This window comes from Lampetra fluviatilis, chromosome 38 (assembly GCF_964198595.1).
Source record: "Lampetra fluviatilis chromosome 38, kcLamFluv1.1, whole genome shotgun sequence".
Taxonomy (NCBI): Eukaryota; Metazoa; Chordata; class Hyperoartia; order Petromyzontiformes; family Petromyzontidae; genus Lampetra; species Lampetra fluviatilis.
Genome location: NC_136312.1, coordinates 6,620,900 through 6,648,253, shown reverse-complemented (window position 1 = coordinate 6,648,253; position 27,354 = coordinate 6,620,900). Strand labels below are relative to the sequence as shown.

At 52.1% G+C, this 27,354-nt stretch overlaps 1 protein-coding gene across 2 annotated transcripts in view; it reads left to right on the top strand.

The window, feature by feature from the left end:
• The window catches only part of WASHC1 (WASH complex subunit 1), a 110,229-nt gene that overhangs the window by 81,530 nt on the left and 1,345 nt on the right, over window positions 1-27,354 (top strand). For both annotated transcript variants that reach the window (XM_078874092.1, XM_078874091.1), the window contains 5 exons: window positions 1,073-1,208; window positions 5,605-5,794; window positions 6,999-7,226; window positions 12,276-12,425; window positions 21,135-21,203. In XM_078874092.1, coding sequence (XP_078730218.1) covers window positions 1,073-1,208; window positions 5,605-5,794; window positions 6,999-7,226; window positions 12,276-12,425; window positions 21,135-21,203 — 773 coding nt within the window. The remainder of the gene's footprint in view (window positions 1-1,072; window positions 1,209-5,604; window positions 5,795-6,998; window positions 7,227-12,275; window positions 12,426-21,134; window positions 21,204-27,354) is intronic.

Below are 27,354 nucleotides of genomic sequence, written 5' to 3'. Positions count from 1 at the left end.
CTAGACTACCGCTCCCCAGGGGGAAGCCACACGCACACGCACGCACGTGTAGTGGTAATGCCCAGAGCTCAAGGCACGATTAGATTCACAAATCCATTGCAGCATGCAGCCTTAGCGATGTCTGATATACCCTGGCAGTCCCTCATCCACGTACAGCCAGGCTTCAAACTTGCTCAGCCTGCAAGAGCTGATGAGATATCGGGTGCATTCTGGGTGATCTTGTCGTACGAAGCAATTTGAAGTGTTGTTTTATTTCTTTCTAAAAATATCGAGAGCGCGTGCATCCGTACCGTGACATTACATTTGCACTGGGTTGTTTTATTTATTCAGGTGCGTTTCGTTTAGAGAAGTCAAATACCTCCTTAGTTGTGCAATATCCCCCTTAAAGGACCCTGTACACGCTCCCTGCAACATTGATGCTTTTGTCTTTTGTTTCTGTTGTTACTGTGTTCACGCACCACACATCTCGGTGATAGAATAGCCGGGAGTTTGGCTAAATGGGATCATCCATGAGGCAATTTTTTTTTTTATCACGTGAACTCAAACTCCAGAAAAAAACTCTTTGGTTCTTTCGGTAAAGTCACGTATAAAGAGAAAATAATACATTAAATACTAGCATACGACGTTTCAATTGCAACACAAGCAATCATCATCAGGTAGAAATGAAATAGAAAAACAAATCTAGTATACTTAGAAATGTAATGTAATACAACAGAGAGTCGGATAACATAATAGTCAACACCCTACCTTGTTGATTACGTTCTTCCTGAGAATGCTAAATTTAAGAGAGGGATAAACACAGAACCAGAGACATATAGACAGGCATATAAGTAGAGACAGATATCACAGAGATACATAGAGAGAGAGACATACATAGGCACACAGAAGAAAGCCAGTCTTTGTGTCGAGGCCTTTCTACGAGACTTTACCGAAAGAACCAAAGAGTAATTCCTGCGGTCACGAAAGCTCCAAATTAAGTATCTCCAGAAAAAAGTTCTCAAACGAAAACGGAACCTTGCACGGATTGTTCATCTCGTGCGTCCCATTTGTTCCGCCGTGGCCGTGGCGCCAGGTACAAGAAGTACGTGATGCTGGACCCGCTGTCGGGCGCCGTCACCAAGACACGCACGGCTCTGCAGGACGAGGTGTACAATGGCCCCGGGGAGGCGCCCATCTCCATCGCCCATCGCGAGCAGATGGAGCGCACGGTACGAGAAGGGGGTGGCGGAGAGGGTGGGGGGGGTGGCACAGAAATGCGCGATGGCTCTCGCCGGTTCAGCAACGCACGCTCACAAGCTCCCAAGCTCGCTTACTCGCTCACTCACTTTCATATATGCTTGCGCTCTCATTCGCACGTTCGCCATGACAAGCTCATTAAATCGTTCACTCGCTCACTCGTTCGTGTGCACACACGCTCACTTGAGCTCACGTTCTCGCTCGCTCGACTCCTGCGTGCACGCTGAGATGTTTGTTTTCATGTGCTCGCTCACTCATGTGCACACACGCTCACTCGAACTCACATTCGCACTCACTTGCTCGCTCACTCGTTCCCTGCGTGTACGCACAGCTGTTTGTTCTCATGTCCCCTCACTCACCCTCACACGTGGCCCTGCATGTGTCGACTGCACAGCAGGGACAGCGGCCAAGGTCCTGAGTGGCTTCGCGGTCGGGAGAATCACTGAAGGCTCGCGCCGTGGCTCTAGCAAGATTTGTATTTTTTTCTCACAGAGATATAATGAGCTCCGTGCTCCATTCCTTTACCCGCTCCGGGGACTGGCAGCGATCGACAGTGCAAGCCGTTGCGGCGTTAACATTGTCGTGAAATGTACTTTAAAAAAAAAATATTGAACTTGCGAGGTTGACTTTTTTAATGGGAAGGCCGGGGAGTTGAGGCGTCGGAGCACTGAAGTGACACTGCTGAGATTTTTCTTCGAATCTGGGTTTCAATCGACCCGTGGTTAAACCCAGGTTCTCAGGTGGAACGGGGGTTGATGGACTCAGTCTGATAAAGCAGTTACTGCTCGCAAAAAAAGTCATTACTTCATTTCGATAGATTCTAGCTCTGAGAATTATATTTAGTTTAAACGCCATGGGCCAAACGTTCTCTTTGTAGCAGGATGTGTGAGAAAGGTCAGCGCCGCCTCGTGTGTGTGTGTGTGCGCGTAAAGAGAAATGGTCACCCCCAATGGATTTCAAAAGTAGTTCGTGATATCTACTTACACGGGGCGATTTTCTGGCACACCGGGTAAAATTAATTTCTCCAAATTGATGCCTCGCCCTTCCGTCATGGTGTTATTGGCACAATTGTAAATAGTGTAAAAACAAAAAATACTAGTTTGACAGTAAGCAAGCTCATAAATAAGCCAGCTCATGAAAAGCTCGTAGATATATTGCTCTGAACGAGGACCATTTGCCCGAAACGTCACCTGTTACACGTTTTATTTTTCCTTTTAAGGCCACAGTGGTATTGAGGGATTTGTTGATTGTGTTTCTACTTTCATTCATTGTGCTTGTGCACCACTGCCAACGTGCCATCTCAGAATTATTTACAAATGCGCCGGTAGGAAGGCGAGCGATTAAATAAATCGCGGCCGATATTGCGATGTGGCGGGCGATCTTCGTGCTCTCAGCTCACAGTGGTGACGACGGTCATTTGCATAACGGCGAAATTTTTCTCCCGACTTAATTCGCCGCGTGAGAGCCAAAATCTGTTGCCTTTGGGTGGATCGGCAAAACGGTGGCTTCGCCGTTACACCGCATCTCCAGGCCGGCGACTTCACGCTCTCGTCACCATTTGCCTTTAATTTTACTTGATGGCAGTCGTCCTCGTGACACTGTAAGAACACGCGTTGGCTTTTGAATATCAAGACCTGGGCACCCCTTCTCGGCTTGGGTTGCTGCTGAAATTCAACCGGTAAAGATTAACATGCATGAACGGCTGCACCCTGGTTATTAGGTAATGTATTGATTCACTCCATCCCCCCCCCCCCACACACACACATTCTGTTCCCCATTGCTTAGTTAAATTGTCACAATTTCCATGGGGGGGGGGGGGCATTATGATAAAAAAAACATGAATTGATTTTTTTCTGACATTTTTTTTGACAATGTTTATCATTTAACACGTAGGATTTCGCGACAAATATTAATCATAATAAAGGTTTTTGGGTTAGATCTCGCTATTTCCACGTTCTTTTAAAAGGTTGTTTTTGCCAGGCTTTGTTCAGTGTACTTTTGAAGGTATTGTGTGTATGTGCGTTGAACTTCTTTCGCCCCGTACGTAGCCAGCCGTGCTAATCGGAGGTGCGGGGAAAGGACAACAAACTAAACACAAAAAAGCATCTTCTTGGTCCTTTCGGTAAAGTCACGTAGAAGGAAAATAATAAAATAATAAAAATCAAACATAATAAAATATAATTCTTACGACGTTTCGGCCACAACGCAAGCAGCCGTCCTCAGCTGAAGAACAGGTCTGTCGGAAAGACAGCGTCTATTATGTTTTATTTTTATTATTTTATTATTTCCCTTCTACGTGACTTCACCGAAAGAACCAAGAAGATGAATCCCTGCAGTCACGAAAGCTTTAAATCGAAAAACAAAAAAGCAGTTCTAAAGAAATGATTTTTCAATTTAGATGGCAAAGCTCAAAGCTCCAGTGGCTTCCTAATATCGGAAGAGCATTCCAGACGGCCGCAGACGCGCATCTGAAATCGCGCGATGCAAGTGAAACCTCACAATAATAATATCCAGGGCCTACCTTGGCTCCTCCCACCCTCAACCAGTATATATACAAGGACTGTTTTCTTGGAATTTCTCTTACTTGATACAGCAATCGTGCTGTGACGGTTCCACCTGAAGACGGAGGCTTGTGTTGCCTCCGAAACGTCGTGATTTTAATTTTATTTTACTTTTATTAATATAAAATTTTTACCTACGTGACTTTACCGAAAAATCCTAAGAATATGAATCTTTGCAGTCACGAAAGCTTCAAATCTAGAATGAAACCGTCTTTGTTCGATGGCCAGCAGCCAAAACGTTGTCCCGTGAAGACCATTGCCCCCAAGACGGTGCAAACTTTGTGTGCGCGGAGCCGGCATACGGGAAGCTCTTTGAGACAAGCCAGGCGCGGTCTTCTGTGCCGGTTCCTCGCTAATGTCGTTCCATTGGCCGTCGCTAGCCAACGGGGCCGTTGACAAATTACACAGCAAACCGTGTGTCTCGGATTCGGCCAGGCAAGTGGGTCCTATTCACCGTCTCATTTGTCGTCTTCGACAGCCGCCCATCGCATCTTGCGCTCGCTGGCAGCTGATTGCTGACGGAAAGAGGTTGCCGGCGTATTTGTAGAGAGAACCGGCGCTTGGCACGGCCTTCCATCGCGTTACGTCCTTCCATTTTCCACGGGACGCTTGAAGCGCGGTATCTTTTTTTCGCGTCTGTGCTCGGCTGCAAACTTCCCGCCCTCCTGGGTTCGCCCCTTCATCATCCCGGACCTCGTCGAAGCTGCACGCCCCCCCTTCAAACCCCCCCCCCCCGCCCCCGCTGCTTACTGTGATGACGGTGATTACCGATGATGGTTCAGCTGGAGATTGTGAGAGGTGGCCGAGTGAATCACCGCTTGAGAGTGCTGAGATAGCACCTCTTGAGATTCCTGGAATCGGTATTTTCCAGCCCGCCCGTCTGCGATTAAACTGGATTTCTCAAGCGTCGTCGTGGGTTTATCGTGTCAGCCCCGTCACAGGTGACTGCTCGATGAATTGCCTTCACGTAAAGTTTTGGTTTCCGCGCTGAATGTGGCTAAATCCCAACTCCCGAGGAGCAGAGGTGTTTTCGTTTTGACTGTCGTGCGACAAACGAATGCGGAGCGGGTGGGGGGGGGGTACCGCTGCGTAGCTACGTGATATCCGAACACCGTGGACTGTTCTCTGCTCTTGCACAAAGGTCGCACTGCTGCGTAAAATATCGAAGCTGATCGTCTGTCTCCTGATCCGGCACTGACAGCACGGTCAAGATAAACATTCGGGAATGAACAAAATAATATTTTCGAGAATCCCTCTGATCACAACAATTGCGGTGTTGATGATGGTTAGGGTGGTGGTGGTGGTGGTGGTGCTGGTAGTGATGTTGATGTCGATATCGATGATAAAAGTGAGAGGCACGGCTTTGGTCATAATGATGACGATATTAGTGCTGATAATGGTGGTTGTCATGATGATGATAATACTAGTGACGATAATGCTGGTGACCATGGTGATGATGATGATAATAGTGGTGACCATGGTGATGAAGATGACATTAGTGATGATAATGGTGGTTTTCATGATGATGATAATATTTGTGACGATAATGCTGGTGACCATGGTGATGTTGCTGATGATAATAGTGGTGACCATGGTGATGAAGATGACATTAGTGATGATAATGGTGGTTGTCATGATGATGATAATATTCATGACGATAATGCTGGTGACCATGGTGATGTTGCTGATGATAATAGTGGTGACCATGGTGATACCGACGATAGATACGTTCATGGCAATGCTTCCGATAACAACACCACACACGACCCTAACCCGTGTGGCACCTCTCTCCCCTCCCATCGCTCAGACCCTGGAGAGCTACTTCTACGTGCCAGACCTGGGCCAGGTTCCCGAGATCGATGTCCCGTCGTACCTGCCCGACCTTCCCGGCGTGGCGGACGACCTCGCCTACACGCTGGACATGGGCCCCAGCATCGCGCCCTCCGCCATCTCGGCGGCCAGTCTCCCCGAACTGCCCAACTTCGAGCCGGGGCCCGGTACGGTTGCTCACCGAAGTCGGCACGGCCGCCACCGCCATCGTGCTTCTACCGACCTCGGCGAGCACGTCGCTTGTCTATTTACCACGTCCGTGTGCGTGTGTGCGTGCGTGTGTGCGTGCAACTGGACTCAATGTGAACTTCGATTTCAAGCTTTCGTGACTGCAGGGATTCATCTTCTTGGTTCTTTCGGTAAAGTCACATAGAAGGGAAATAATTAAATAATAACAATACAACATAATAGACGCTGTCTTTCCGACAGACCTGTTCTTCACCCGAGGACGGCTGCTTGCGTTGTGGCCGAAACGTCGTGAGAATTGTATTTTATTACGTTTCATTTTTATTATTTTGTTATTTCCCTTCTACGTGACTTTACCAAAATAACTATTTTGGTTTTACCAGGTAAGGCCCGCTGAGCTGTATCGCTCTTTGTTTCAGAAGTGGCCTGGCCATCACAAAGGATGGCTCAACGGAAGTGGCTCATCATCACGTGGACAATTTGTAGCAGCCATAATTCTCTTGAACACGCGTTGATTCTAAAGGACCCGGAGAAGAATCTACGCAAACAATTAATAGGGGAACATGTAAACTCCTAATATACATGCGGAAGTGTTGGGATCGAACCCATGGACTCCTGTATATTAGGCGAGGTAGTAAACATCTCGTCACCGTGACTACCGCCACCAACAACAACAACAACAGCCGCCATGTGCCACTAAATGGCGTTGACGTCACCACGGCACTTGTGCCAGGCCAGGTGCACTTTGAGGCCACGTGAAATGTGTAAGGTTCGATGACAGTAAGTCACGGGACAGACCCAGGTGCCATGGGTTGACTGATTGAGATGACTGGCAGATGCACCGGCTGTGCCCCCTTCTGCTCCAACTTGTTGTATTTTAGCGACCACCACCACTACCATCACCACTACCACCACCACCTTTACCACCGCCACTATTATCGTCACCCCCACCGCGGCCACCACCGCAAGATCACCATTGGACATAATGCAACAAATCACAACCCCCCCTCACCCCTCCCCCCACCTGTTAATCCCATTAGTTTGGCGATTAATCAATTTGTTACTTTTGCCATCGTGGCAAATTCAATCCCCCCCCAGCGGCTGCAGGGTTCACACACCACGCGTGCGCACGCTTCAACTCCCTTGGTTTGTTGTTTTGTTTCCTCCGTCTTCGCGTGGCCACAGGCGATGGCCTGCTGCTGCCGGTACCCTCCGGGGCTGCACCCCCACCGCCTCCGCCGCCTCCTCCTCCTCCCCCCCCGGGGCCTCCGTCTGGGATGCTCCCACCGGGCCCCCCGCCCGGAATGGCCGTCGGCGGTCCGCCGGGCCCACCGCCTCCGCCGCCGCCACCGCCGCCTCCACCGCCGCTCTCCGGCCCGGCTTCCGGCGCAGACGTCCCTCAGCCGGCGCTCGGTACGACACGGGAGCGGACGACGGAGAGAGAGGCCTGAGGGCGCTACGGTCTCGCTGGCCGGCTGCCGGCTACTCACTAGATCGGTTCGGTCGCTCGACCGATACGATCGCACGGAAATCGTTTGCAAGTCCCACCCCCCCCCACCCTCCCCCGCTCCGCTTTTACGACGTTACAAATGCGTTCCTGGAAACGCCGAGTAGATCAGATCGTCGCAAAATGGGACCCCGCTTTCCCATGTTACTTACTGTTTTGATGACGACAAAATGTGAAGGAAAAAGAAATAAGTAGACCGGAGTTTGTTTAATCGCCTATTTTTCTTCATTTAAGTTCATCATCTGATGTATACTTGCTGCCGTGTGTGTTTGTACAAGTGGCTCTGCATGTGCGATGCGGCTCTCGAAATATATATTTTTGGTCACAAAACAAAAACACAAAACAAACGGAACTTCTTATTCTTTGAAGAAGAGGAAGAAGTTGCCGAACTCCTGATCTCAGCGGTCGGATTTTTCTGCCGACACTCTCCCGGTTCGGTCGCTCGACCGATACGACCGCACGGAAATCGTTTGCAAGTCCCACCCCACCCCCGTTCCTCGACGTCCCCGCGCGTGTGCCGCTGGATGGGAGGTGACGTCATCGGCCGCATCGGCGAGAATCGGTTGTCGACTGTACCTCCATGCACAGTCCACCTCCGATTAGCAGGGTTGACTACGCGTGGTGCGAACGACGTTCAGCATCCATACATGTCCTCTCCGCCTCCGCCAACCGGTACTCACCAACGTGGGGAAGTACGGTTAAAAATCCCCACGGCATTGGGGTGGCCTTCATCCAGCAGCGGATTGACCAGGGGCTGTGGATTATTATCCGTCTGTCCCGCCACCCCTCCCGACCGACCCCGAGCGCTTAGGGTTAGCGGCGCCGTTTCGTTTCCTCCGCGGCTCCTCGGTGTGCCTGCGATCGCGTTCTCTCGGAGCTAGGCAGGCGGTCAAGTCCGTCCGTCCGTCCACGGTACGTGGGCCCCTACGTTCCGTGCCAGGAATCGGAATCAATGCTTTTTGTCCTTTGGTGTAATTACCAGCCTCTCTAAAAGCCTCTGTGGGAAACAAGGCTGGTGGGGGGGGGTGGTTAGGGGGGGGGGGGGTGGTTAAAAAAAAGCCCCCGAACCTTCACACCACCAGATTACTCTCGAGATGGGGTCAATAATTCGAGCGCATGGGTGTTTGCGCTTTGAAAAACGGCACTTATTTGTTTGGCGCGCATTAGACAGCGGTTGATGTTGTTCCAGGTGCAGATAAAGGGTGGAAATTGCCCCTTGGATGCGGGCTCACATTTATCTGTGAATCGTGAGTCCCCGTCCGTCCCCCCCTGTTCCTCGTTTCTCCCACCTTGCGCTCCCCCCCCCCCCCCACCGTGGCTCACCTGTGGCGAGAGCATTGCGATTGGATGAGTTAAAACTGCTCTTAAAAAAGCGAAGTTCGCTATCTCGTTGCACGCGCGCGCGTGCCCTGGGGCGCCCTGCGAACAATCGCGGGAGCTCATTCCGCGCGCCCAACTAAGTGGATTCTAATTCATCGAGTCACAAAGTTGCGGGGGGGGGCGGGCGGGCGGGGGGGGGGGGGGCGTTGTTCGCTCGGTGGGGCCCTCGCAAGCGCCACGCGCAAGCGCGTCGTGAGTGCCGCCCTCTTTCTGTCGATCTCTCCGTGCGCGTGCCGCGCCCTAATAAGAAGTTTTGCCGGCGTCACGCATCGGTGGAGGGAATTTCGATCTGTTTTACACCCCCCCCCCCCACGCCGCCCCCAACTCCATCAATCTGTCGCGGTCGGCTGAGCTTAGAGCTCGCGAGGCGTTTTGAGTCACGAGCGCTCTGGCTACGAGCAGCAGCAGCAGCAGGAGAAGCAGCAGCAGCAGCGTGGGATTTCCTGCAAGCCGCCCGGCGTTGCGAGATTAGGCCATCCATCTCTGCTTGTGCAAAGCCATCAATACATCTCGTCTGGCCACAGGTTAAGGATTTATTTTTAGGAGCTAATTCCTTTTGGTTTTTTTTTTTTAACCGATGATTACAATAAAAAAATAAATGTATGTTTATAAAACTATGAGCTTTTTAAAGCCTTTATATTAAGTTCGCTTGCTTGCTTGCGTGCTTGCGTGCTTGCGTGCTTGCTTGCTTGCTTACGACCGTGCAAATCTTTCGGTCGTTTTTTAACCCACTTCCCGTGATCCAATCGAGCTGACATTTTGCACACAGACTCGTTGTGCGTGACAATTAATTTTCGTGAAAATTTTTTTCAAAAATTTTACACTGTTTAGGGAAAATTTTTTCAAATATTTAATTACCAATTGCTTAATGGTGGCAGACAATCATCTGACCCATAGGTGGCAGCCATCTCAAGCCAGAGGACGAGAGGACTCTAGCCGCCACGCATATAGAAGGATTTATAGTGAAAAACTTTGTTTTTACGGGTTAATTTTTTTATCTTACCAGGTAAGGTCCAACTGAGCGACGTGGGCACAAATGTCAGCTCAACAAAGTGGCTCATCACGTGGAAATGTATCGCAACCAAATACTCGAAACGCACTTTGATCCTAAATGTGGAGGGAAAAAGTGCACGGCCCGGACGAAAATCTACGCCACGACTGAGAGAGAGACATGTAAACTCCAAATATACAGCAGGCGTCAGGTTCGGAATTAAACCCATGACCTCCCGTATACCAGGCAAGGTATTCAACATCTCGCCACTGTGGTGGCCCTATAATAGTAACAATTTGCAGCCCTTTTAAAATCTACTGCTGGATGAACGTCTACCCCCAACCGGATTGATCGACCGTGCTTAACCATGCTGGTTAGGCTGGGCTGCTCAAGGGAGCAAGATAAGGGACCACTTCAAATATCACGTTGACTCTGACGGCAGCAGTGGCGCCGCGAATCGAACTCGGGTCATCGGGTTCTCAGCACGGCACTCTCAACCGCCGCGCGACCTCTTATCGCCCGAGCGTGTGCTGTACCACACGTCAAAATTTACGATCGTTAATGGCAATTTTTTATTGTTATGAAAGTGGCATCACGAGCTCTCAAGCTCCGTCGATAACTTTTATCGCGGTAACGTTTTGGGCCCTCGTTTGTAATCTCACGTTTGTTCGCTTGGGGGGGGGGGTGGGTGGTGGGTAGGGGGCAGAGAGAAAACGTTCGTGTAATTTGCGTCGTTATTGACCGAAGAGCGGCAAATAAAACGATAGGTCTCGGCTCCATCTTGACCCTGGACGTCACATGACAGAGCCTGCTCTGTGCTCCGCCGACGTTTCGTCCTATCGAGGAATCGACCGAGCCGTGCGGTGGCAAGCGATGCAGTGAGACTGCCCGGTTCCTTGCTGCTGTGTTACCCTTCCTGTTTGGTGGGAGCGCACGGGTTTCTCTCTGTCTGTCTGTCCGTTTGTTAAATATCTTTTTCTCTTCACGATTTTTATCCCGATCGTGTCGGCGAGATGATAAATCATCCAATCCGTTGCACTCGCGACGCAGTGCGCGACCCTTTGCGTTCGAGAGCGGCCCACAAAAGCGGATATCATAAGAGGTTTTTGGGTGAGACCGCGAAGATGTATACATGTGTCGTTAAACCCGCCACCACGCGACACAGCCAATTAGTAAGGTTTGTCACGTAAAAAAAACTTTCAATTCGTTGCTCGTTCAGCACACCGGCGAGTTGGAGAGTCAACCCACAACATTTACAATTTGAGGACTGTGACGGTTCGCCAGTAATTGCAACCAGCATCATCGGGCAGACAGCCACAGTTGTGGAGAAATCCTCCTGTTTCGGTCTTACATCGTGCTAAAATCTCAGATCCCTTCATATTCCTTGTTACCCTCTGGTCAGCATGGTAGGGGGCAGCAATTCGAGTAATATTTACATGGCAGTAAAACAAATATTACAAATTCTCAAAGCTGGAATTTAGGCCAACTTTGTTATTTACCAGCGCCACATTTGAACGTGAAGGGTATTTTTGTTGTTGCTGCTGCTGCTGTTGTTGTGCCAAACCTGCGAACATCAACTCCACTGCGCTGCAGGAGTCCGATTGAATCACAGGTGGCCGACACCCAGGTTCCCATCGCAGCGCCCTGACCACTTAGCCACACAGACACCTCGAGAGTACAACACATGTTAATAAACTTCCAGGGTCATGCGCACACGTGCGTGTGTGTGTGTGTGCACGCGTGTGTACTTTAATCTGGGGAGCGGGAGTGTAGCGGTTAGCGCGCTGCGCTATGAACCTGGCGACCCGGGTTCGATTCCCGCTCACGGCCAACACCCAGTGACGATTATCTGAACCGGTCCTGGGCCTCCCCTAGGTCGACTCAGCCTAAAATAAGTATGTTTCCTCCGCTTGTTTGCATTGGGTTTGCGGTTCGAATCCGGCAGGGCCCCGCCCTCGGTAAAATCGGTGCGGTCGTAATCGTGAGGTGCGGCGCCATCTTTGCTTTCGCGGTGGACCTTTCACCTTGCAAAATGCAAAAAGAAAACAGTTCGGAGTTCAGGGGGCGATGTTGCTGTGCCCGCGTCATTTTCAAATCCGGCAGAAAACGTAGAACGTGACGTCGCCACACGCCAATCGGCCCTACCCTTGCCGAACGACGTCACGTTGTAAGTTTTTTGCCGGATTTGAAAATGATGCGGGCACATCGCTCGATCGGGATTAGGCACAGCAACATCGCCCCCAAATTAGAAAGAAAAAAATCATTTCACAAGGTTTAGGGCCCACTGAGCTATTTATCTCATTGTTCAGAAGCGTCTTCGTGGTTCTTTCGGTAAAGTCACGTAGAAGGGAAGTAATAAAATAATAAAAAAACAAAACATAATAAAATATATTATTTTATAAATAATTTTATAATATAAAATAATTTTATAAATAATACGTGACTTTACCGAAAGAACCAAGAAGATGAATCCCTGCAGTCACGAAGGCTTTAAATCGAAATTTGTTCAGAAGCGACCTGGCTTATTTCAGCCCGTGAGACCGAGTGACGGGGCCGGTTGCTCCGCTTGTCTTCTTTTCCGCAGGGGTTTTGCAGGGCGCCCCGAGCGAGATAGCGCAGCCCTCGGGGAACCGGGCCAACCTGCTGGAGTCGATCCGCCAGGCCGGCGGCAAGACGTCCCTGCGCAAGGTGAAGGAGCGCAAGTTCGAGAAGAAGAAGCAGAAAGAACAGTCAGGTACGACGTTGGCTCCTCCATTGCTACACAATATAAGTTCGAGAACGCATCCATACATACGTAGCGAGTTCGAATTTAGGCGCACACAACTTCTTGGGAGGCAACACTTATTTCTTACTGGACACAACAGTCAACTCTTACATTACACAAAGGGTGGTGACCACCGCCCTACTCCGGCTAGCACACACACACGCCTCTCTCAGCTACTCTAGCGGGACCCAGCCAGGTGGGCTAGTGGCAGGTCCGCTCACTGGAGGCCTTGACTCTTCTTGGCGTCTTCACGATGCGTCTTCATTCTTGACACGGGCAGCCCCGAACCTCGTGATGAGGCTGCTTATATGGGCCTCGGCGTGCCCCGGGCCCCACCCCGGCCACGCCTCAATTCTAGAACCCTCTCGAAGCCCCCCCACCCCCCCCCCTGCTGTCCACGTGCCCCCCGAGGTGCACACTTGGCCCCCGGCCCCCACCGGGATCTGGTCACGTGTCCAGCCGGGGTCACAGAGAGTGCCACGACCTCACAGCACCTCTCGAGTCCAGAACCGGCCCTGACGTCATTCCCGCCTCCAGCTGGGATGACGTCGTGTGTGTGTGTGTGTAGACCTCCCCCGCACGGTGATGTCACACGTGTGCGTGCGTACACGGTAGTGATGCTACACATACGTGCACGATGCCACCATTCGTATTTCACCAGGCAAGGCCCACTCAGAGCTACGTAGCGCTTTGTCAGAATCGACCCGGCCACAAACGACGACTCGACGAAGGGAAGTGGCTTATCAAGTGGAAATCTATCACCACCGTCGTCGTCATCATCATCACGATCTATGGGCGGATTGCCCGTAGGCATCCGCTGCACATTTCATCATTTCTTTCCACTTTCCCGTGTCGTGTGCGAACTTGCTCAAGCAGTGGGCCAACATCTTCCTGGCACCGATACTTTAACAGTGCTCGGATGGGCCACCACCGATGCGTAACAGGGGTCAGAGGCTGCTGTGATGGAGCTGTGTTTGGGGCGGTTGTTGAATTGCACTCCTTTGCACTATGGCGTCCGCCTTCGCCAACCCTCGCTGACCAACGTGGTGAAGTGCGGTCAGTGAACTCCTAGCAGCGAATTGGCGAGAGGTCCCGTTCACGTGCGCAATGTGAACGATGGTAGCGCGGCTTTAACGGTAATAGCGCGCGGCTGGAGAGCGATGTGATTAGAGTGCGTAACTCACGGCTGAGAGGTTGCGAGTTTAAAATCCCGGTCTGGGGCATTGACTGGGTCCGGTGTCGCTCGGGGGATAGATTCAATGAATTCCGCTTTGTGGGGGAGTCAATAGCGGCCGTGGTGCCATCACGGAGATTGGCCAACGCCGTTTAGAATTTGGGGACGTTTCTGACACTGGCTGCGGGCAGAGCCGTCCGTAGGTGGGGAGGGGAGAGGTGGGTTGTGTGGGTCCCGAGACGAATCACACACCGTGTGACCCCCCCCCCCCGCCCCCCCGATTGCCTTCAAACTTAACCACAAGTATTACATCTGACACGGTGACGTCAAAGCGAGGGGGGGGGGGTCGGGGGGGGCCCGCCAAAGTGCGGGGCCCGGGGCGGTCGCCCTGGGGGGGGGGGGGGGGGAGGGCTGTGGCTGGGGGTCACGAATAGCAACAAGAGTTTGCCCACACTGATTTGAACTGTCCCAGACGATTTGACTTAATGCAGAATAATATTCATAAACGGACAAATCGCAGGCACCGCTGCTGGTTTTCGGTTACACGTACATGTTTCATCGAGGGAATGTGGAGGAATGTGATTATAATAATAAACGTGTTTACCCAGGAAAACCACACCGAGTCCGAAGACTGATTTCAAGGAGGGTCCTGCTACATTGCGATGGTTGCGTGACACCAATGCCGTCGCGTGTTATTCGCTATGGGAGGAAACCGGAGAACCGGGGAGGGAGCTTGGAGATGCCGGAGGAAACCCGGACAGAGCAGGGGAAGAACATACAAACCTCCACACAGAGAGGGGCGCTCCAGGCAGGGAATCGAACCCAGGCCCCCAGCTGCCTTCGAGGCACGGGCACTACCACTGCGCCACTCTCCGCCGCTCGAATGTGAACCGCTTTGGCTCACGGACAGGCGCATCTCCGCTAACCGTGCGTACGTATGTACGTACGCACACGTACGTAGCCAACCGTGCTTATCGGTGGTGCGTGGGAAGGACATGGGCCTCCCCGGGGTTGACTCGGCCCCTAACCATTAACCGACGTGTCCCCATCGCCACCTGAGTGGACTTCCTCTCGCTCTTGCCTCGGCTGTATGTACCGACGTTGAACTTCTTTCGCACCGCATGTAGCCAACCGCGCTCATCGCGGGTGCGGGGGAAGGACAACAAACTGAACACAAAAGGAGGTCCCAGAGAAACGAGTTGACCGCTCGGGCAGCAACGGCGGCAACGGCCGTCGACACCACCCGCCCTGTTGCCTCTCTCCCGTCCACCATCGCTATCCGTTCTCTCTCTCTCCTTCCTTCCTTCCTTCGTGAGCGATTACACCCCTCAGTTGTTAGGACGTGTGCTGTCGAAGCTGGGGGGTTGTGGGAGGATGGGGGGGGCGGCAGGATAGAGAAGGGGATGATGCCCCCGGAGAGGGGGGTGGGGGGGGGGGTAGGTGGGTCGATCGATGTCTTGAAAAGGTCGTGTGCGTTGAAGACGAATAATGCAACGGTATCGATCCGAGACGGTGCCATTTGCTCCCCGCTTGCTAATTGAAGCCGCCGCGATGTGTGCAAGACGCTTAACCATCGCCAGCCAGGGCCGCGAGGACAGGCGGACAGCGTCTCAACGCTGTGTGCATCAATTAGAGAGAGAGAGAGAGGGACGTGGAACGACGCAGTGCCCCCGATCCACACATAGGAAGGAGACATCACGGATATGATGCACTACTTCTCCGCTGTCTGCTGACGCGGTTACCTGGTCTTGGCCACCTGAATGTGACATTGTCGTTGTTTGCTCGGCGTGTAAACGTCAGCCGTACGAAAGAAGAAGAACGGAGAGAAGGAGAGAGTCGTTAAGTTTGGTCCGCGTGTTCAAGCTCACGTGGTTCGTGATATCTCCATCTCCCCTGGCTTGCTAATATCGGAAGGAAGAGCGTTCCAGACGGCCGCAGAAGCGCACCTGTACGCATGTTGAACTTGTTTCGCACCGTACGTAGCCAGCCGTGCCAATCGGAGGTGCGCAATGCGCCCGATTTCGTCAGAGCTCGGAGGCCAAGCTAAGCAGGTTTGAGCCTGGATTGCTCTTGGATGGGCGACCACCATTCACGGCTTGCGAGAGAGGGGCTGCCGGGACTCGGTGGTGGGTATCGGCGGGGCACACGTAGCAAAATCTATAGTTGCCCTGTACTTCTATGCTCCCGCGTCTACTCTCCCCAACCCTCCCCCCCCCCCCACCTTCACAAACCTTCAGTTTAACACCTACTGTAGTAGGTTTTCACAACCAATATCATCCGTAATGTAGTTTTTGTTTGGGTAATATGTGTCGTTAAACCCGCCACCACCCGACACAGCCAATCAGTAAGTTTGTGTTTCGTAAACAGAACGAGGCCGTATCGTTTGGGTCTTTCGGTAAAGTCACGTGGAATGGTTAAAATAACAGAACAAAAACTACGAAGTTGCGATCGAAACGTCGTAGTTTCTGTTATTTTCTTTGAACCTATCTCCGTGGCTTTACCGAAAGACCCAAAGGATATGAATTCCTGCAGTCACGTGGCCAATTCGTTCCTAGTGTAACGGGCGCCGGAGACACTTGTAGAGGTAACTTCTTTATTACAATACAACACTCCAACAGTCCTGATACTCTGTTACAGCCTAGGTACACAGCCTAGGTACACAGCCTAGGTACACAGCCTAGCGACACAGCCTCGCGACACAGCCTAGGTACACAGCTTAGCGACACAGCCTAGGTACACAGCCTAGCGACACAGCCTCGCGACACAGCCTAGGTACACAGCTTAGCGACACAGCCTAGGTACACAGCCTAGGTACACAGCCTAGGTAGACAGCCTAGGTACACAGCCTAGCGACACAGCCTAGGTACACAGCCTAGGTACACAGCCTAGGTACACAGCCTAGGTACACAGCCTAGGTACACTACTCTGGCTACGCTCTGGGGTCCTCCGGCTACAACTACCCTAGGGGAGGCTACCTGACCCGACCCAGCCAAGGTGCGGGTCTAGACTCTGGCTTCCTCGGAACTCGCCCTTACAAGGACGTAGAGCCGGGAGTCCCACCACTGGCCCTCACAGCGTCCCGGCCCTCACAAGGACAAGCGGGACGAAGGGGTCCAGGGTCCTAAGCTGGCTGGCGGGTCTTGGATCTTGAGCTGCAACTGGCCCCGATCGGCCAGGGAGCTGCCCTTTTATGCCTCGTCCCCAACGAGGGGTGGGGTTGTGTGCGCCCCCAGATATCCCACAGAGCACACACAGCCCCCCCCCCCGTTGGTGGCGCCAAGGGGCTTAACTGTCTAGGGTCCCAGAGCCCCCAGCAGCCCCTCCCCTCTTATGGCACTACACTAGTACAGCACACCGGCAATCCAGGCTCAGCCCTTGCTGGCAAGCCTGTCGAGGTTGACTAACCCCCACGAACCCGCACGGCGTGGGCACAGAGGCCGACATCTGGCGGTGGATTTGCAAAAGGGCCGCGAAAACGTCACGCACGCGCAGAGCGCCTAATGAGTTTTTTGTACGACTATGAAATAATTTTTATAAGCGTTGTTGCGGTGATATCACTGGTCAACACACTTTTTCTGGAATAAGGTATTCCAACGGTTTTAAGGTGATTTTGGGGTGCTGATTCCAAATCTGGCATCAGTTTTTGTCTATCACATCAGGTTTTTGAGATATCAAATATTGCATTTTCAATAAAAACTGCAGAAGAAAAATATTAAATAAATGTGGATATCTACATAAAATCATATTAGAAATACACTATCCTAAAAATACAGCACCATATTTTAACACTAAAGCAGTCACTGACTCGCAACAACTTGCAATCATAAGTGACAGCGTTAATTTCAGGTAAAATCAATGAAAATGGGGTATGCCGATAGCATAAAAATGAGATGTGATAGAGCAAATCTGAGATCAGATTTGGAATCGGCACCTTGAAATTAGTCTAAAACAGCTGCAAAAGTCCAGGCCAGAAAAAAATGTTTTTTGTTGTTGTTGACCAGTGTATTTGGTTATTGAATTCAAGCGTCGCTTCATTCACGACGCGTTGATCGACGGCGCGGGCGGGGCTTGGCACGCTCCCTCAACGCCAGCACTTGACGCGAATCAAATTACGTGCCAGTTTTATTTCACACTTTTATTTTGCATTCCAGAAAACACGCGGTATGCCCCCCCCCCCCTGTTGGTTTCTCCCCGGCACAACAGATGGCTCCTGGTCCCGTCTTGTTAAGAGATTTTCCTAATTTGCGCGCTGTCTGTCCTAGAGACACGGGTGTACGTACGGGGGCCGGGTCAGGTATAATTAGCAGAGATGGCACGTTGGAAGAGAATAATAGTACATCCGAGCCAACGCTGACGGGGGGAACGCACCTCTGGTTTATGGAGCATCTGAACGCGAGGCTGCTGCAAAGATATCGTTTGTTTTGGCACGTGTGTGTGTGTAATGGACAACAGCAGGGACATGTACAGTGAGGGAAAAGAAGTATTTGATCCCCTGCTGATTTTGTACGTTTGGCCACTGGCAAAGAAATGATCAGTCTATAATTTTAATGGTAGGTTTATTTGAACAGTGAAAGACAGAATAACAACAACAAAATCCATAAAAACGCATGTCAATAATGTTATAAATTGATTTGCATTTTAATGAGGGAAATAAGTACTTGACCCCCTCTCAATCAGAAAGATTTCTGGCCCCCAGGTGTCTTTTATACAGGTAACAAGCTGAGATTAGGAGCAGGGGATCAAATACTTCTTTCCCTCACTGTAAAGTGGCGTTGTGCGGGAAAGAGAAGGAAGACATGGCAGAGAATGTCTCGTGCCAGAAAGATGTGTCACGACCTGAGCATATTGGCGCAAGACGGAGGAAAGTGGAAACAAATGATGAAATTCTATATTATTAACATTCCTTCCTTTATTAATTCTAACCTTACTCCCTCCCTTTGATACTGCTAATCCTGCATAATGACTTTAAACCCCTCGCCAAACCTCCTACGCATTTCACAAGTAGTACTAATCGCATATCTGCATTTCCCATAAATATGCTAAATTCCTCTTGATATGCAAATTATTTTGTCAAGACGCTCTTTGCCCCTCCATCCCAGCATAAATAGTCGCTCCAAGCGTGGGGCGTGCCATTCAGAGTCTGTCTACTTGACAGACTTGTTCTCCACCTGAGGACGGCTGCTTGCGTTGTGGCCGACACGTCGTGAGAATGATTTTATTATGTTTAATTTTTTATTATTTTATTATTTTCCTTCTACGTGACTTTACCGAAAGAACCAAGAAGATAAATGATGAAATGTGCAGTGGGACACCTCCTGGCTATCTGCCCGTGGATCGTGATGATGATGATGACGATGGTCTATCCGGGAGAGATTCATCAAGTCTCAAGGCTCTTTTTGTTGTTTGTTACGAAGGTTCCTTCAATTCCAGATTTGAAGTTTTCGTGACTGCAAGGATCCATACTCTTTGGTTCTTTCGGTAAAGTCACGTAAGTAAAAAAAAAATTAAACAAAAGATAAGAATGAAAATAAAGAATAAAAATAGAAATAACTAAATGAAATCACGACGTTTCGGGCGCAACACAAGCGTCCATCATCAGGTGGGGACAAAATTTATTGATATATATTTTTATTTCTTATTTTTATTCTTATTTTTTATTTCATTTTTCATTTTTTATTTTCACCTACGTGACTTGACCGAAAGAACCAAACAGTATGGCTCCTTCAGTGCCACTGCTGGCCCTTCTACCAGCGGTGGCACGAGCAAGCCATTGCAGGGCTGCACCTCTAACTCCTGCCTCTTCACCTCCATTGCCATGCTTGTGGGTGGCCACTGCCCCACCGTTCCACCCTCTCTTAATTTCTGCACCACGAGTGGCCGCTGCTACATTTATCGCAACGTAGCAAAACATTTTCATCGAACCTTGAATCTAATAGCAACCCTGAATCGGGACAACTCGTCGAAACGCCCGGGAGAGACCGGGAATGAATCGCTCATCTTTGCCATCGTCGTCATCATCATCGTCGTCGGCCACGAGCTAGCCACTGCCGAATGGAGCCACCCGTCAATCCACCGGCCGTCTCTCGCGATCCCGCAACGTGACAATCCACCCAGGACCTTCACGCGAGCTGCTTCCATCTTTCCCATCCCCTTCCTCGGCGCGGACGTCCTGTACGATTTGTTTGCCAGGCCATTACGGATTAGGTGCGAAGAGCCACGCCTCGTTTTGCCTCTTTACTGTTGGCTCATCTTACTCGTGGTGTCATGCCCCCCGCAGTCTCTCTGGCCGCCGCGGCTCAGGCCAGCGAACATCAATCTCGGCAGCCCGGGCCGGGCCCAGGCAACAAGACGAACGGGGAGGGCCCCTCGCTCGGACTGTCGTCAAAGCGTTGACGAGGAACACATTCCGGTCGTCGGCGTTCATTGAGCGAGATTTGCGAGTTTCACCCCGAGGGTGTCGCGGAGGAGACATACGAACATTGACCCTCGACCGATTTTAAACGTCGTCACCAACGGCTGTGCTCCCGCGCGTTGACGCTGGCGAAGGGCGCGGCGGCGTCGTCGTCGAGATCGTGCGGAAGCGCGCCACCTGCGCTCGATCGCGTTGGATCGTGGCGCTAAACGCGCCCGAAGCGAGAGAGAGAGAGCGAGATATTGAGAGAGCTCAAGAGAGAGAGTGCGCGTGCGAGCGAGAGTGAGAGAGCGTGCAAGAGCGAGAGAGAGCGAGAGCGTGCGAGAGAGAGCACGAGAGAGAGGGCGAGAGAGAGAGAGGGCGAGAGAGAGAGAGAGCAGTTTGTCACCAAGCCGGGCCTCTGCTGCCACTTGGTGGAGGTTTCTGGGTACTGCATGCGTCGCGGGCGCCGTCGTCAAAATGAGGGTAGAGGGCCGTGCCAGCCACCTGCAAGCATCTGGTGCCGTCCCTCTCTCTCTGTGTCTCTCTCTGTATGTCTCTCGCTGTCTCTCTCTCTCTGTCTCTCTCTCTGTCTCTCTCTCTCTCGCTGTCTCTCTCGCTGTATGTCTCGTTGTATCTCTTACTGGCTCTCTCTCTGTCTCTCTGTCTGTCTCTCTCTGTCTCTCTCCCCGTCTCTCTCGCTGTCTCTCTCTCTGTTATTTGGCAGTCACCTTATTCGAGTGGTGGCCACTGCAGAGGGCTCACCGGTTTTTGTGTGTGTATGTCTGTCATAGGTGCTCGCTAGCAGCCCCGACAATCTGTTAATGTGACACGGGGGATCTTTTGTCTTTGTCTGTGTGTCCATCGGGTCTGTGCGGAACAAGTCCTGGGCCTCCCCTAGGTCGACTCTGGTGCGGCGTGTAAACATCGCCACTCGGGAAGCAAAGGAGGTCAGGAGTGGTGCTGGCCACCAACCCCCTTCGTGTGCCGTGCCGGCCTTCATAGGTGCTCGCTGACAGCGCTTGCCCCAGCAGTCTGTTAATAGCTCTGCGTGGGGGTGTTTGTGTGTGTCCGTGTGTGCGTGTGTGCGTGTGCGTGTGCCTGCCGTGTGCAGCTTCCGGCGTGGCGGCGGGAGGTGACCTGATGTCCGACCTCTTTAACAAGCTCCAATTGCGTCGTAAAGGTGAGCGAGCGAGCAAGCGATGCGAGAGCTACCCTCCCCCTCTCCCGACCAATCAGCCGGCAAGCGGTTCACCGTGGCATCGGAGAAGAGCGTGATTGGGTGGCTCAGAGGGCAGGGCCCTGGGGTCGAATCCGGGCTTCTTCAGCCCACTGCACGTACTTCGTCGGGGTTCTCAAGCGCCGCGAGTGAGTTGGCGATCGACCGGAACCGGTCACACCAACGTGTGCGCAAAAAAAATCCATCGCGCCAAATTTGATGCCGAGGTCAAATGGGATCTAGTCCAGCTCTCGCCCCGCACCCCCGATGAGCACGTTTGGCTACGTACGGAGCGAAAAAAGTTCAACAACCCAGCTTAAATATACGCTTCCAAGCCTGGTGGTGTTTCATTCAGACGCTGTCTTTCCGACAGACCTGTTCTTCACCTGAGGGACGGCTGCTTGCGTTGTGGCCGAAACGTCGTGAGAATAATTTTATTATGTTTTATATTTTTATTATTTTATTATTTCCCTTTCTACGTGACTTTACCGAAAGAACCAAGAAGAAAAAAGTTCAACAATTAAGACTATCAATGTTGGTTGTATCGTGCGGGTGGGAAAGTACCTCCACCCCCCCCCCTGCCCCTTTTGTCGACCAGAGGTCAAGTTGAAAGGGATTTCAGAGGCAGTTCTGTGGTATCCGCTTCCGTGCACCGTTCTCGTGTCGTGCCGTGATGCCCATAGCGCAATCGGGAATTAATTTGGGGGAAATGACACGGATATTTTAAAATGCTATTTTCGAGTGAACCGCTGAGGTTCCCTAACCCAACATGTTGTGGTGCTAGGGATGGATCGTAATTATACGAGACGAGAGGGGAGACGTAGGAGAGTGCGAGGAAGGGAGTAGAGAGGGGAGAGTTAAGTCGGGGCGAGTCTGGAGGGGATACTGAGAACGGTGAGTGGTGCCATCTTGAACTTAATCCCAGATTGGGTTGGGAGCCAGTGGAGGGATTTGAGTTTCGGGGTGATGTGTGATCTCATAGTGGTCATCTGTGGAAAAAAAAAGCTTCATAGCTCATCGGATGCCTCCAGTCGAAGTCAAGATTCTGATTCTGATACTGCACCGAACGCGCGCAATTGCCGTAAGAAGCAGCCGCGACAAATTCTCACGATAATTGTTTTTTTACCCTTCTATCTGGCAACAAAACTGACACCTTTTTTTACAAGGAGTAATGTTTGCATAGACCACAATACCTGCAGTCATAATGCAAACAAAAAACACAACTCTGATAATGTATGCACTGTCCTTGAAGTTGATTGGTCCACACCCGAGACAGGTTTCCTTAGAGCCTACTCTCGCATGGGTTGGACCAGATGACGCCAAAAGACGCACAACTCAAAGACATTGCACCATCAGAGTATGAGAGCTCGGGGTAAGCATTTACACCAATGGAACCTCATTTGCCAGTAAAAAATATGATAATTGTTTTTTTACCCTTCTATCTGGCAACAAAACTGACACCTTTTTTACAAGGAGTCATGTTTACATAGACCACAATACCTGTAGTCATAATGCAAACAAAAACATAACTCTGATAATGAATGCATTGTCCTTGAAGTTGATTGGTCCACACCCGAGACAGCTTTCCTTAGAGCCTAGTCTCACATGGTGTCGGACCAGATGACGATCGCAAACGTCCCAACGTGTGCCCCCCATTCACCCTTTCCCGTTCCGAGAAGTCTGCAAGTCGTCGCAGGGTGTCTGTGTCGCCGTTCGCCTCCTGAACCTCGGCACGCGCAAGCGGCGCTGCGTTCATTTTATTTTGAGAGGCGTAGTGGCGGCGCCGTCATTCCCGAAGACATTGTTACTCACCGCAGAGAACTCTAGCGACACGACCGCAGCGACGACAGCCGGCGCCAAACTGTGCCACGAGTCCTCGTCCCGTATGGCCCATGAAGCTCTTCTTCACAGAGGTCCAGATCAACTCAAACCTGACACCTGCGTGGAAGTCGTAATAAAAAATTCTGAACACGAACGCCAACGCGAAGAAAAAAAAAACACGGCCACGCTAAGGAAAAAGAACACATTACCGTAATGGGATTTCTCAAAATTTGCCGTGCATGACTCAATTTAGAAACACGGAGATGATCGTTATTTGTTTTAAAACCCAATTCCCCGGTGACTACGCGCGCGCCGTTACAATCGCGGCTGCCACCCTGCGTAACGATGGCGAAGTGTTAACCGCCTCGCCTGGTATACAGGAGGCCATGGGTTCGATCCCGACCCCGACGCCTGCTGTATATTTGATGTTGGCATTTTCTCCCTGTGGTCGCGTGGATTTTTCTCTGGGTCCTCTGGTTTTTTTCCTCCACATTTTGAAACATGCCTTTAGAGCAGGGGTCCCCAACCCCCGGGCCACGGACCGGTAGCGGTCCGTGGCCTGTTAGGAACCGCGCCGCACAGCAGCAGGAGGTGAAAGCAGTGAGTCCGTGTGTGTACACACTCTACACACCGCATAGTGGTGGGCGGTGAGTCCGTGTGTGTACACACTCTACACACCGCATAGTGGTGGGCGGTGAGTCCGTGTGTGTACACACTCTACACACCGCATAGTGGTGGGCGGTGAGTCCGTGTGTGTACACACTTTACACACCGCATAGTGGTGGGCGGTGAGTCCGTGTGTGTACACACTCTACACACCGCATAGTAGTGGGCGGTGAGTCCGTGTGTGTACACACTCTACACACCGCATCGTGGTGAGCGGTGAGTCCGTGTGTGTACACACTCTACACACCGCATAGTGGCGAGCGGTGAGTCCGTGTGTGTACACACTCTACACACCGCATCGTGGTGAGCGGTGAGTCGTGTGTGTACACACTCTACACACCGCATAGTAGTGGGCGGTGAGTCCGTGTGTGTACACACTCTACACACCGCATCGTGGTGAGCGGTGAGTCCGTGTGTGTACACACTCTACACACCGCATAGTGGTGAGCGGTGAGTCCGTGTGTGTACACACTCTACACACCGCATAGTGGTGAGCGGTGAGTCCGTGTGTGTACACACTCTACACACCGCATAGTGGTGAGCGGTGAGTCCGTGTGTGTACACACTCTACACACCGCATAGTGGTGAGCGGTGAGTCCGTGTGTGTACACACTCTACACACCGCATCGTGGTGAGCGGTGAGTCCGTGTGTGTACACACTTTACACACCGCATCGTGGTGAGCGGTGAGTCCGTGTGTGTACACACTCTACACACCGCATAGTGGTGGGCGGTGAGTCCGTGTGTGTACACACTCTACACACCGCATAGTGGTGGGCGGTGAGTCCGAGTGTGTACACACTCTACACACCGCATAGTAGTGGGCGGTGAGTCCGTGTGTGTACACACTCTACACACCGCATCGTGGTGAGCGGTGAGTCCGTGTGTGTACACACTCTACACACCGCATAGTGGCGAGCGGTGAGTCCGTGTGTGTACACACTCTACACACCGCATCGTGGTGAGCGGTGAGTCGTGTGTGTACACACTCTACACACCGCATAGTAGTGGGCGGTGAGTCCGTGTGTGTACACACTCTACACACCGCATCGTGGTGAGCGGTGAGTCCGTGTGTGTACACACTCTACACACCGCATAGTGGTGAGCGGTGAGTCCGTGTGTGTACACACTCTACACACCGCATAGTGGTGAGCGGTGAGTCCGTGTGTGTACACACTCTACACACCGCATAGTGGTGAGCGGTGAGTCCGTGTGTGTACACACTCTACACACCGCATCGTGGCGAGCGGTGAGTCCGTGTGTGTACACACTCTACACACCGCATAGTGGTGGGCGGTGAGTCCGTGCGTGTACACACTCTACACACCGCATAGTAGTGGGCGGTGAGTCCGTGTGTGTACACACTCTACACACCGCATCGTGGTGAGCGGTGAGTCCGTGTGTGTACACGCTCTACACACCGCATCGTGGTGAGCGGTGAGTCCGTGTGTGTACACACTCTACACACCGCATAGTGGTTAGCGGTGAGTCCGTGTGTGTACACACTCTACACACCGCATCGTGGTGAGCGGTGAGTCCGTGTGTGTACACACTCTACACACCGCATAGTGGTGAGCGGTGAGTCCGTGTGTGTACACACTCTACACACCGCATAGTGGTGAGCGGTGAGTCCGTGTGTGTACACACTCTACACACCGCATAGTGGCGAGCGGTGAGTCCGTGTGTGTACACACTCTACACACCGCATCGTGGTGAGCGGTGAGTCCGTGTGTGTACACACTCTACACACCACATAGTGGTGAGCGGTGAGTCCGTGCGTGTACACACTCTACACACCGCATCGTGGTGAGCGGTGAGTCCGTGTGTGTACACACTCTACACACCGCATAGTGGTGAGCGGTGAGTCCGTGTGTGTACACACTCTACGCACCGCATCGTGGTGAGCGGTGAGTCCGTGTGTGTACACACTCTACACACCGCGTAGTGGTGAGCGGTGAGTCCGTGTGTGTACACACTCTACACACCGCATCGTGGTGAGCGGTGAGTCCGCGCGTGTACACACTCTACACACCGCGTAGTGGTGAGCGGTGAGTCCGTGTGTGTACACACTCTACACACCGCGTAGTGGCGAGCGGTGAGTCCGTGTGTGTACACACTCTACACACCGCATCGTGGTGAGCGGTGAGTCCGCACGTGGCCCGCCCCCATTGTTTTATTATTCACCACTTCTGTCCGCGCCTCTTTCACGCACTGCGCACTCGTCTCAGTGTCACAGTTGTGGTGAGCCCACGAGCTCTAACCCCTAGTAGCCAACATGAGTAAAACAAACAAACGTCGCTGTGACCCAATGATGACCCCCCCCACCCCCCGGTCCGTGAAAAAATTGTCTTCCACGAAACCGGTCCCTGGTGCCAAAAAGGTTGTGGACCGCTGCTGTAGAGTATTAGAGTGTGTCTTTGTGAAAATGGGCCTCCCCTAGGTCGACTCCCCCTCAAATGAGCACCTGGTGCGGCGTGTAGTAAACATCGCCACTGGGGAGGCAAAAGGCTGCCGGACGTGGTGCTGGCCACCCACCCCGTCGTGTGCTGTCGCAGCCTTCAGAGGCGTTCACAAACAGCTCGAAAAAGGCTGTCGGGTCGACACGGGGGGGGGGATCTTATTCAATTTGCGTGTGAAAATGAACGCACTCGTTAGATTGACTCCCCCCTGCACTTTCACGCGCGATATTGGGAAGCCACCGGAGAGTTGTGCGCTTTTCAAATCGAGATTGAAAACGCATTTCTTCTCATCTGTTCTTTGTGTTTAGTTTGTTGTCCTTCCCCCGCACCTTCGATTAGCACGGCTGGCTACGTACCGCGCCAAAGAACTTCTACGTACGTACGCACGCCGCCTCTTCCCGTGCGTATTTTGTCGTTCGGATCCATGCGCTTGGGGTGCGAGCGGTCGTGAATGAGCGAACCAATCCGCCTGCATAGATGCACCCAGAGCCCATAGCAATCCCATCTAAATAACCTCCTCCTCGTTTTGTAAAATCCAATTGAATCTCGCATTATAATTTTATCGTCGGCACTCCGCCACGCCGTTACGGACTAATCCGCGCGCTTACATAACGGCCACTCGGCGCGCTCCGGCGCCTCCGCTCGCCGCTTTCTTATTCCCCGGCGGTGACGGCAGAAACTTTCCAGCACGCTCGCTCACACCTCATGTTTTATTCACAAGCCCCGGTCACCCACAATTCCCCACCCACTGAACCACCCACCCACCACCCACCGAACCACCCACCCCCCCACTTTTGCACCAGTCCTTGTGGAGGGCGACAGCGCCTTTTCGCGCGGCAGATTGGGAACGGGACGTGGCGGTGACGTGGCGGTGATGCGGCTGTCTCCGTTTTGGTTATTTTTTTTCGGGTGGGTTGGGGGGGGGGGTGGACGTGCGACGCCGTCGTAATTGCAACGCCGTCGTGAAGCGCTTTGAATTTGCGCGCCATGTAAGCCCGCAAACGCGCGCGGTTTACCGCGAGGGTACACCGGATTACTTGAGGTTGTTCCTCCCGAGGCCTGCGTCGTGCCAGCCACTTCATGCCTGCCGCTCTGTTCCCTTTCCTGTCCGCACCTCCCTATGCACCCTCCTCCCGTGATCCCCACTGATCATCCCTGCTGCCACCCCCC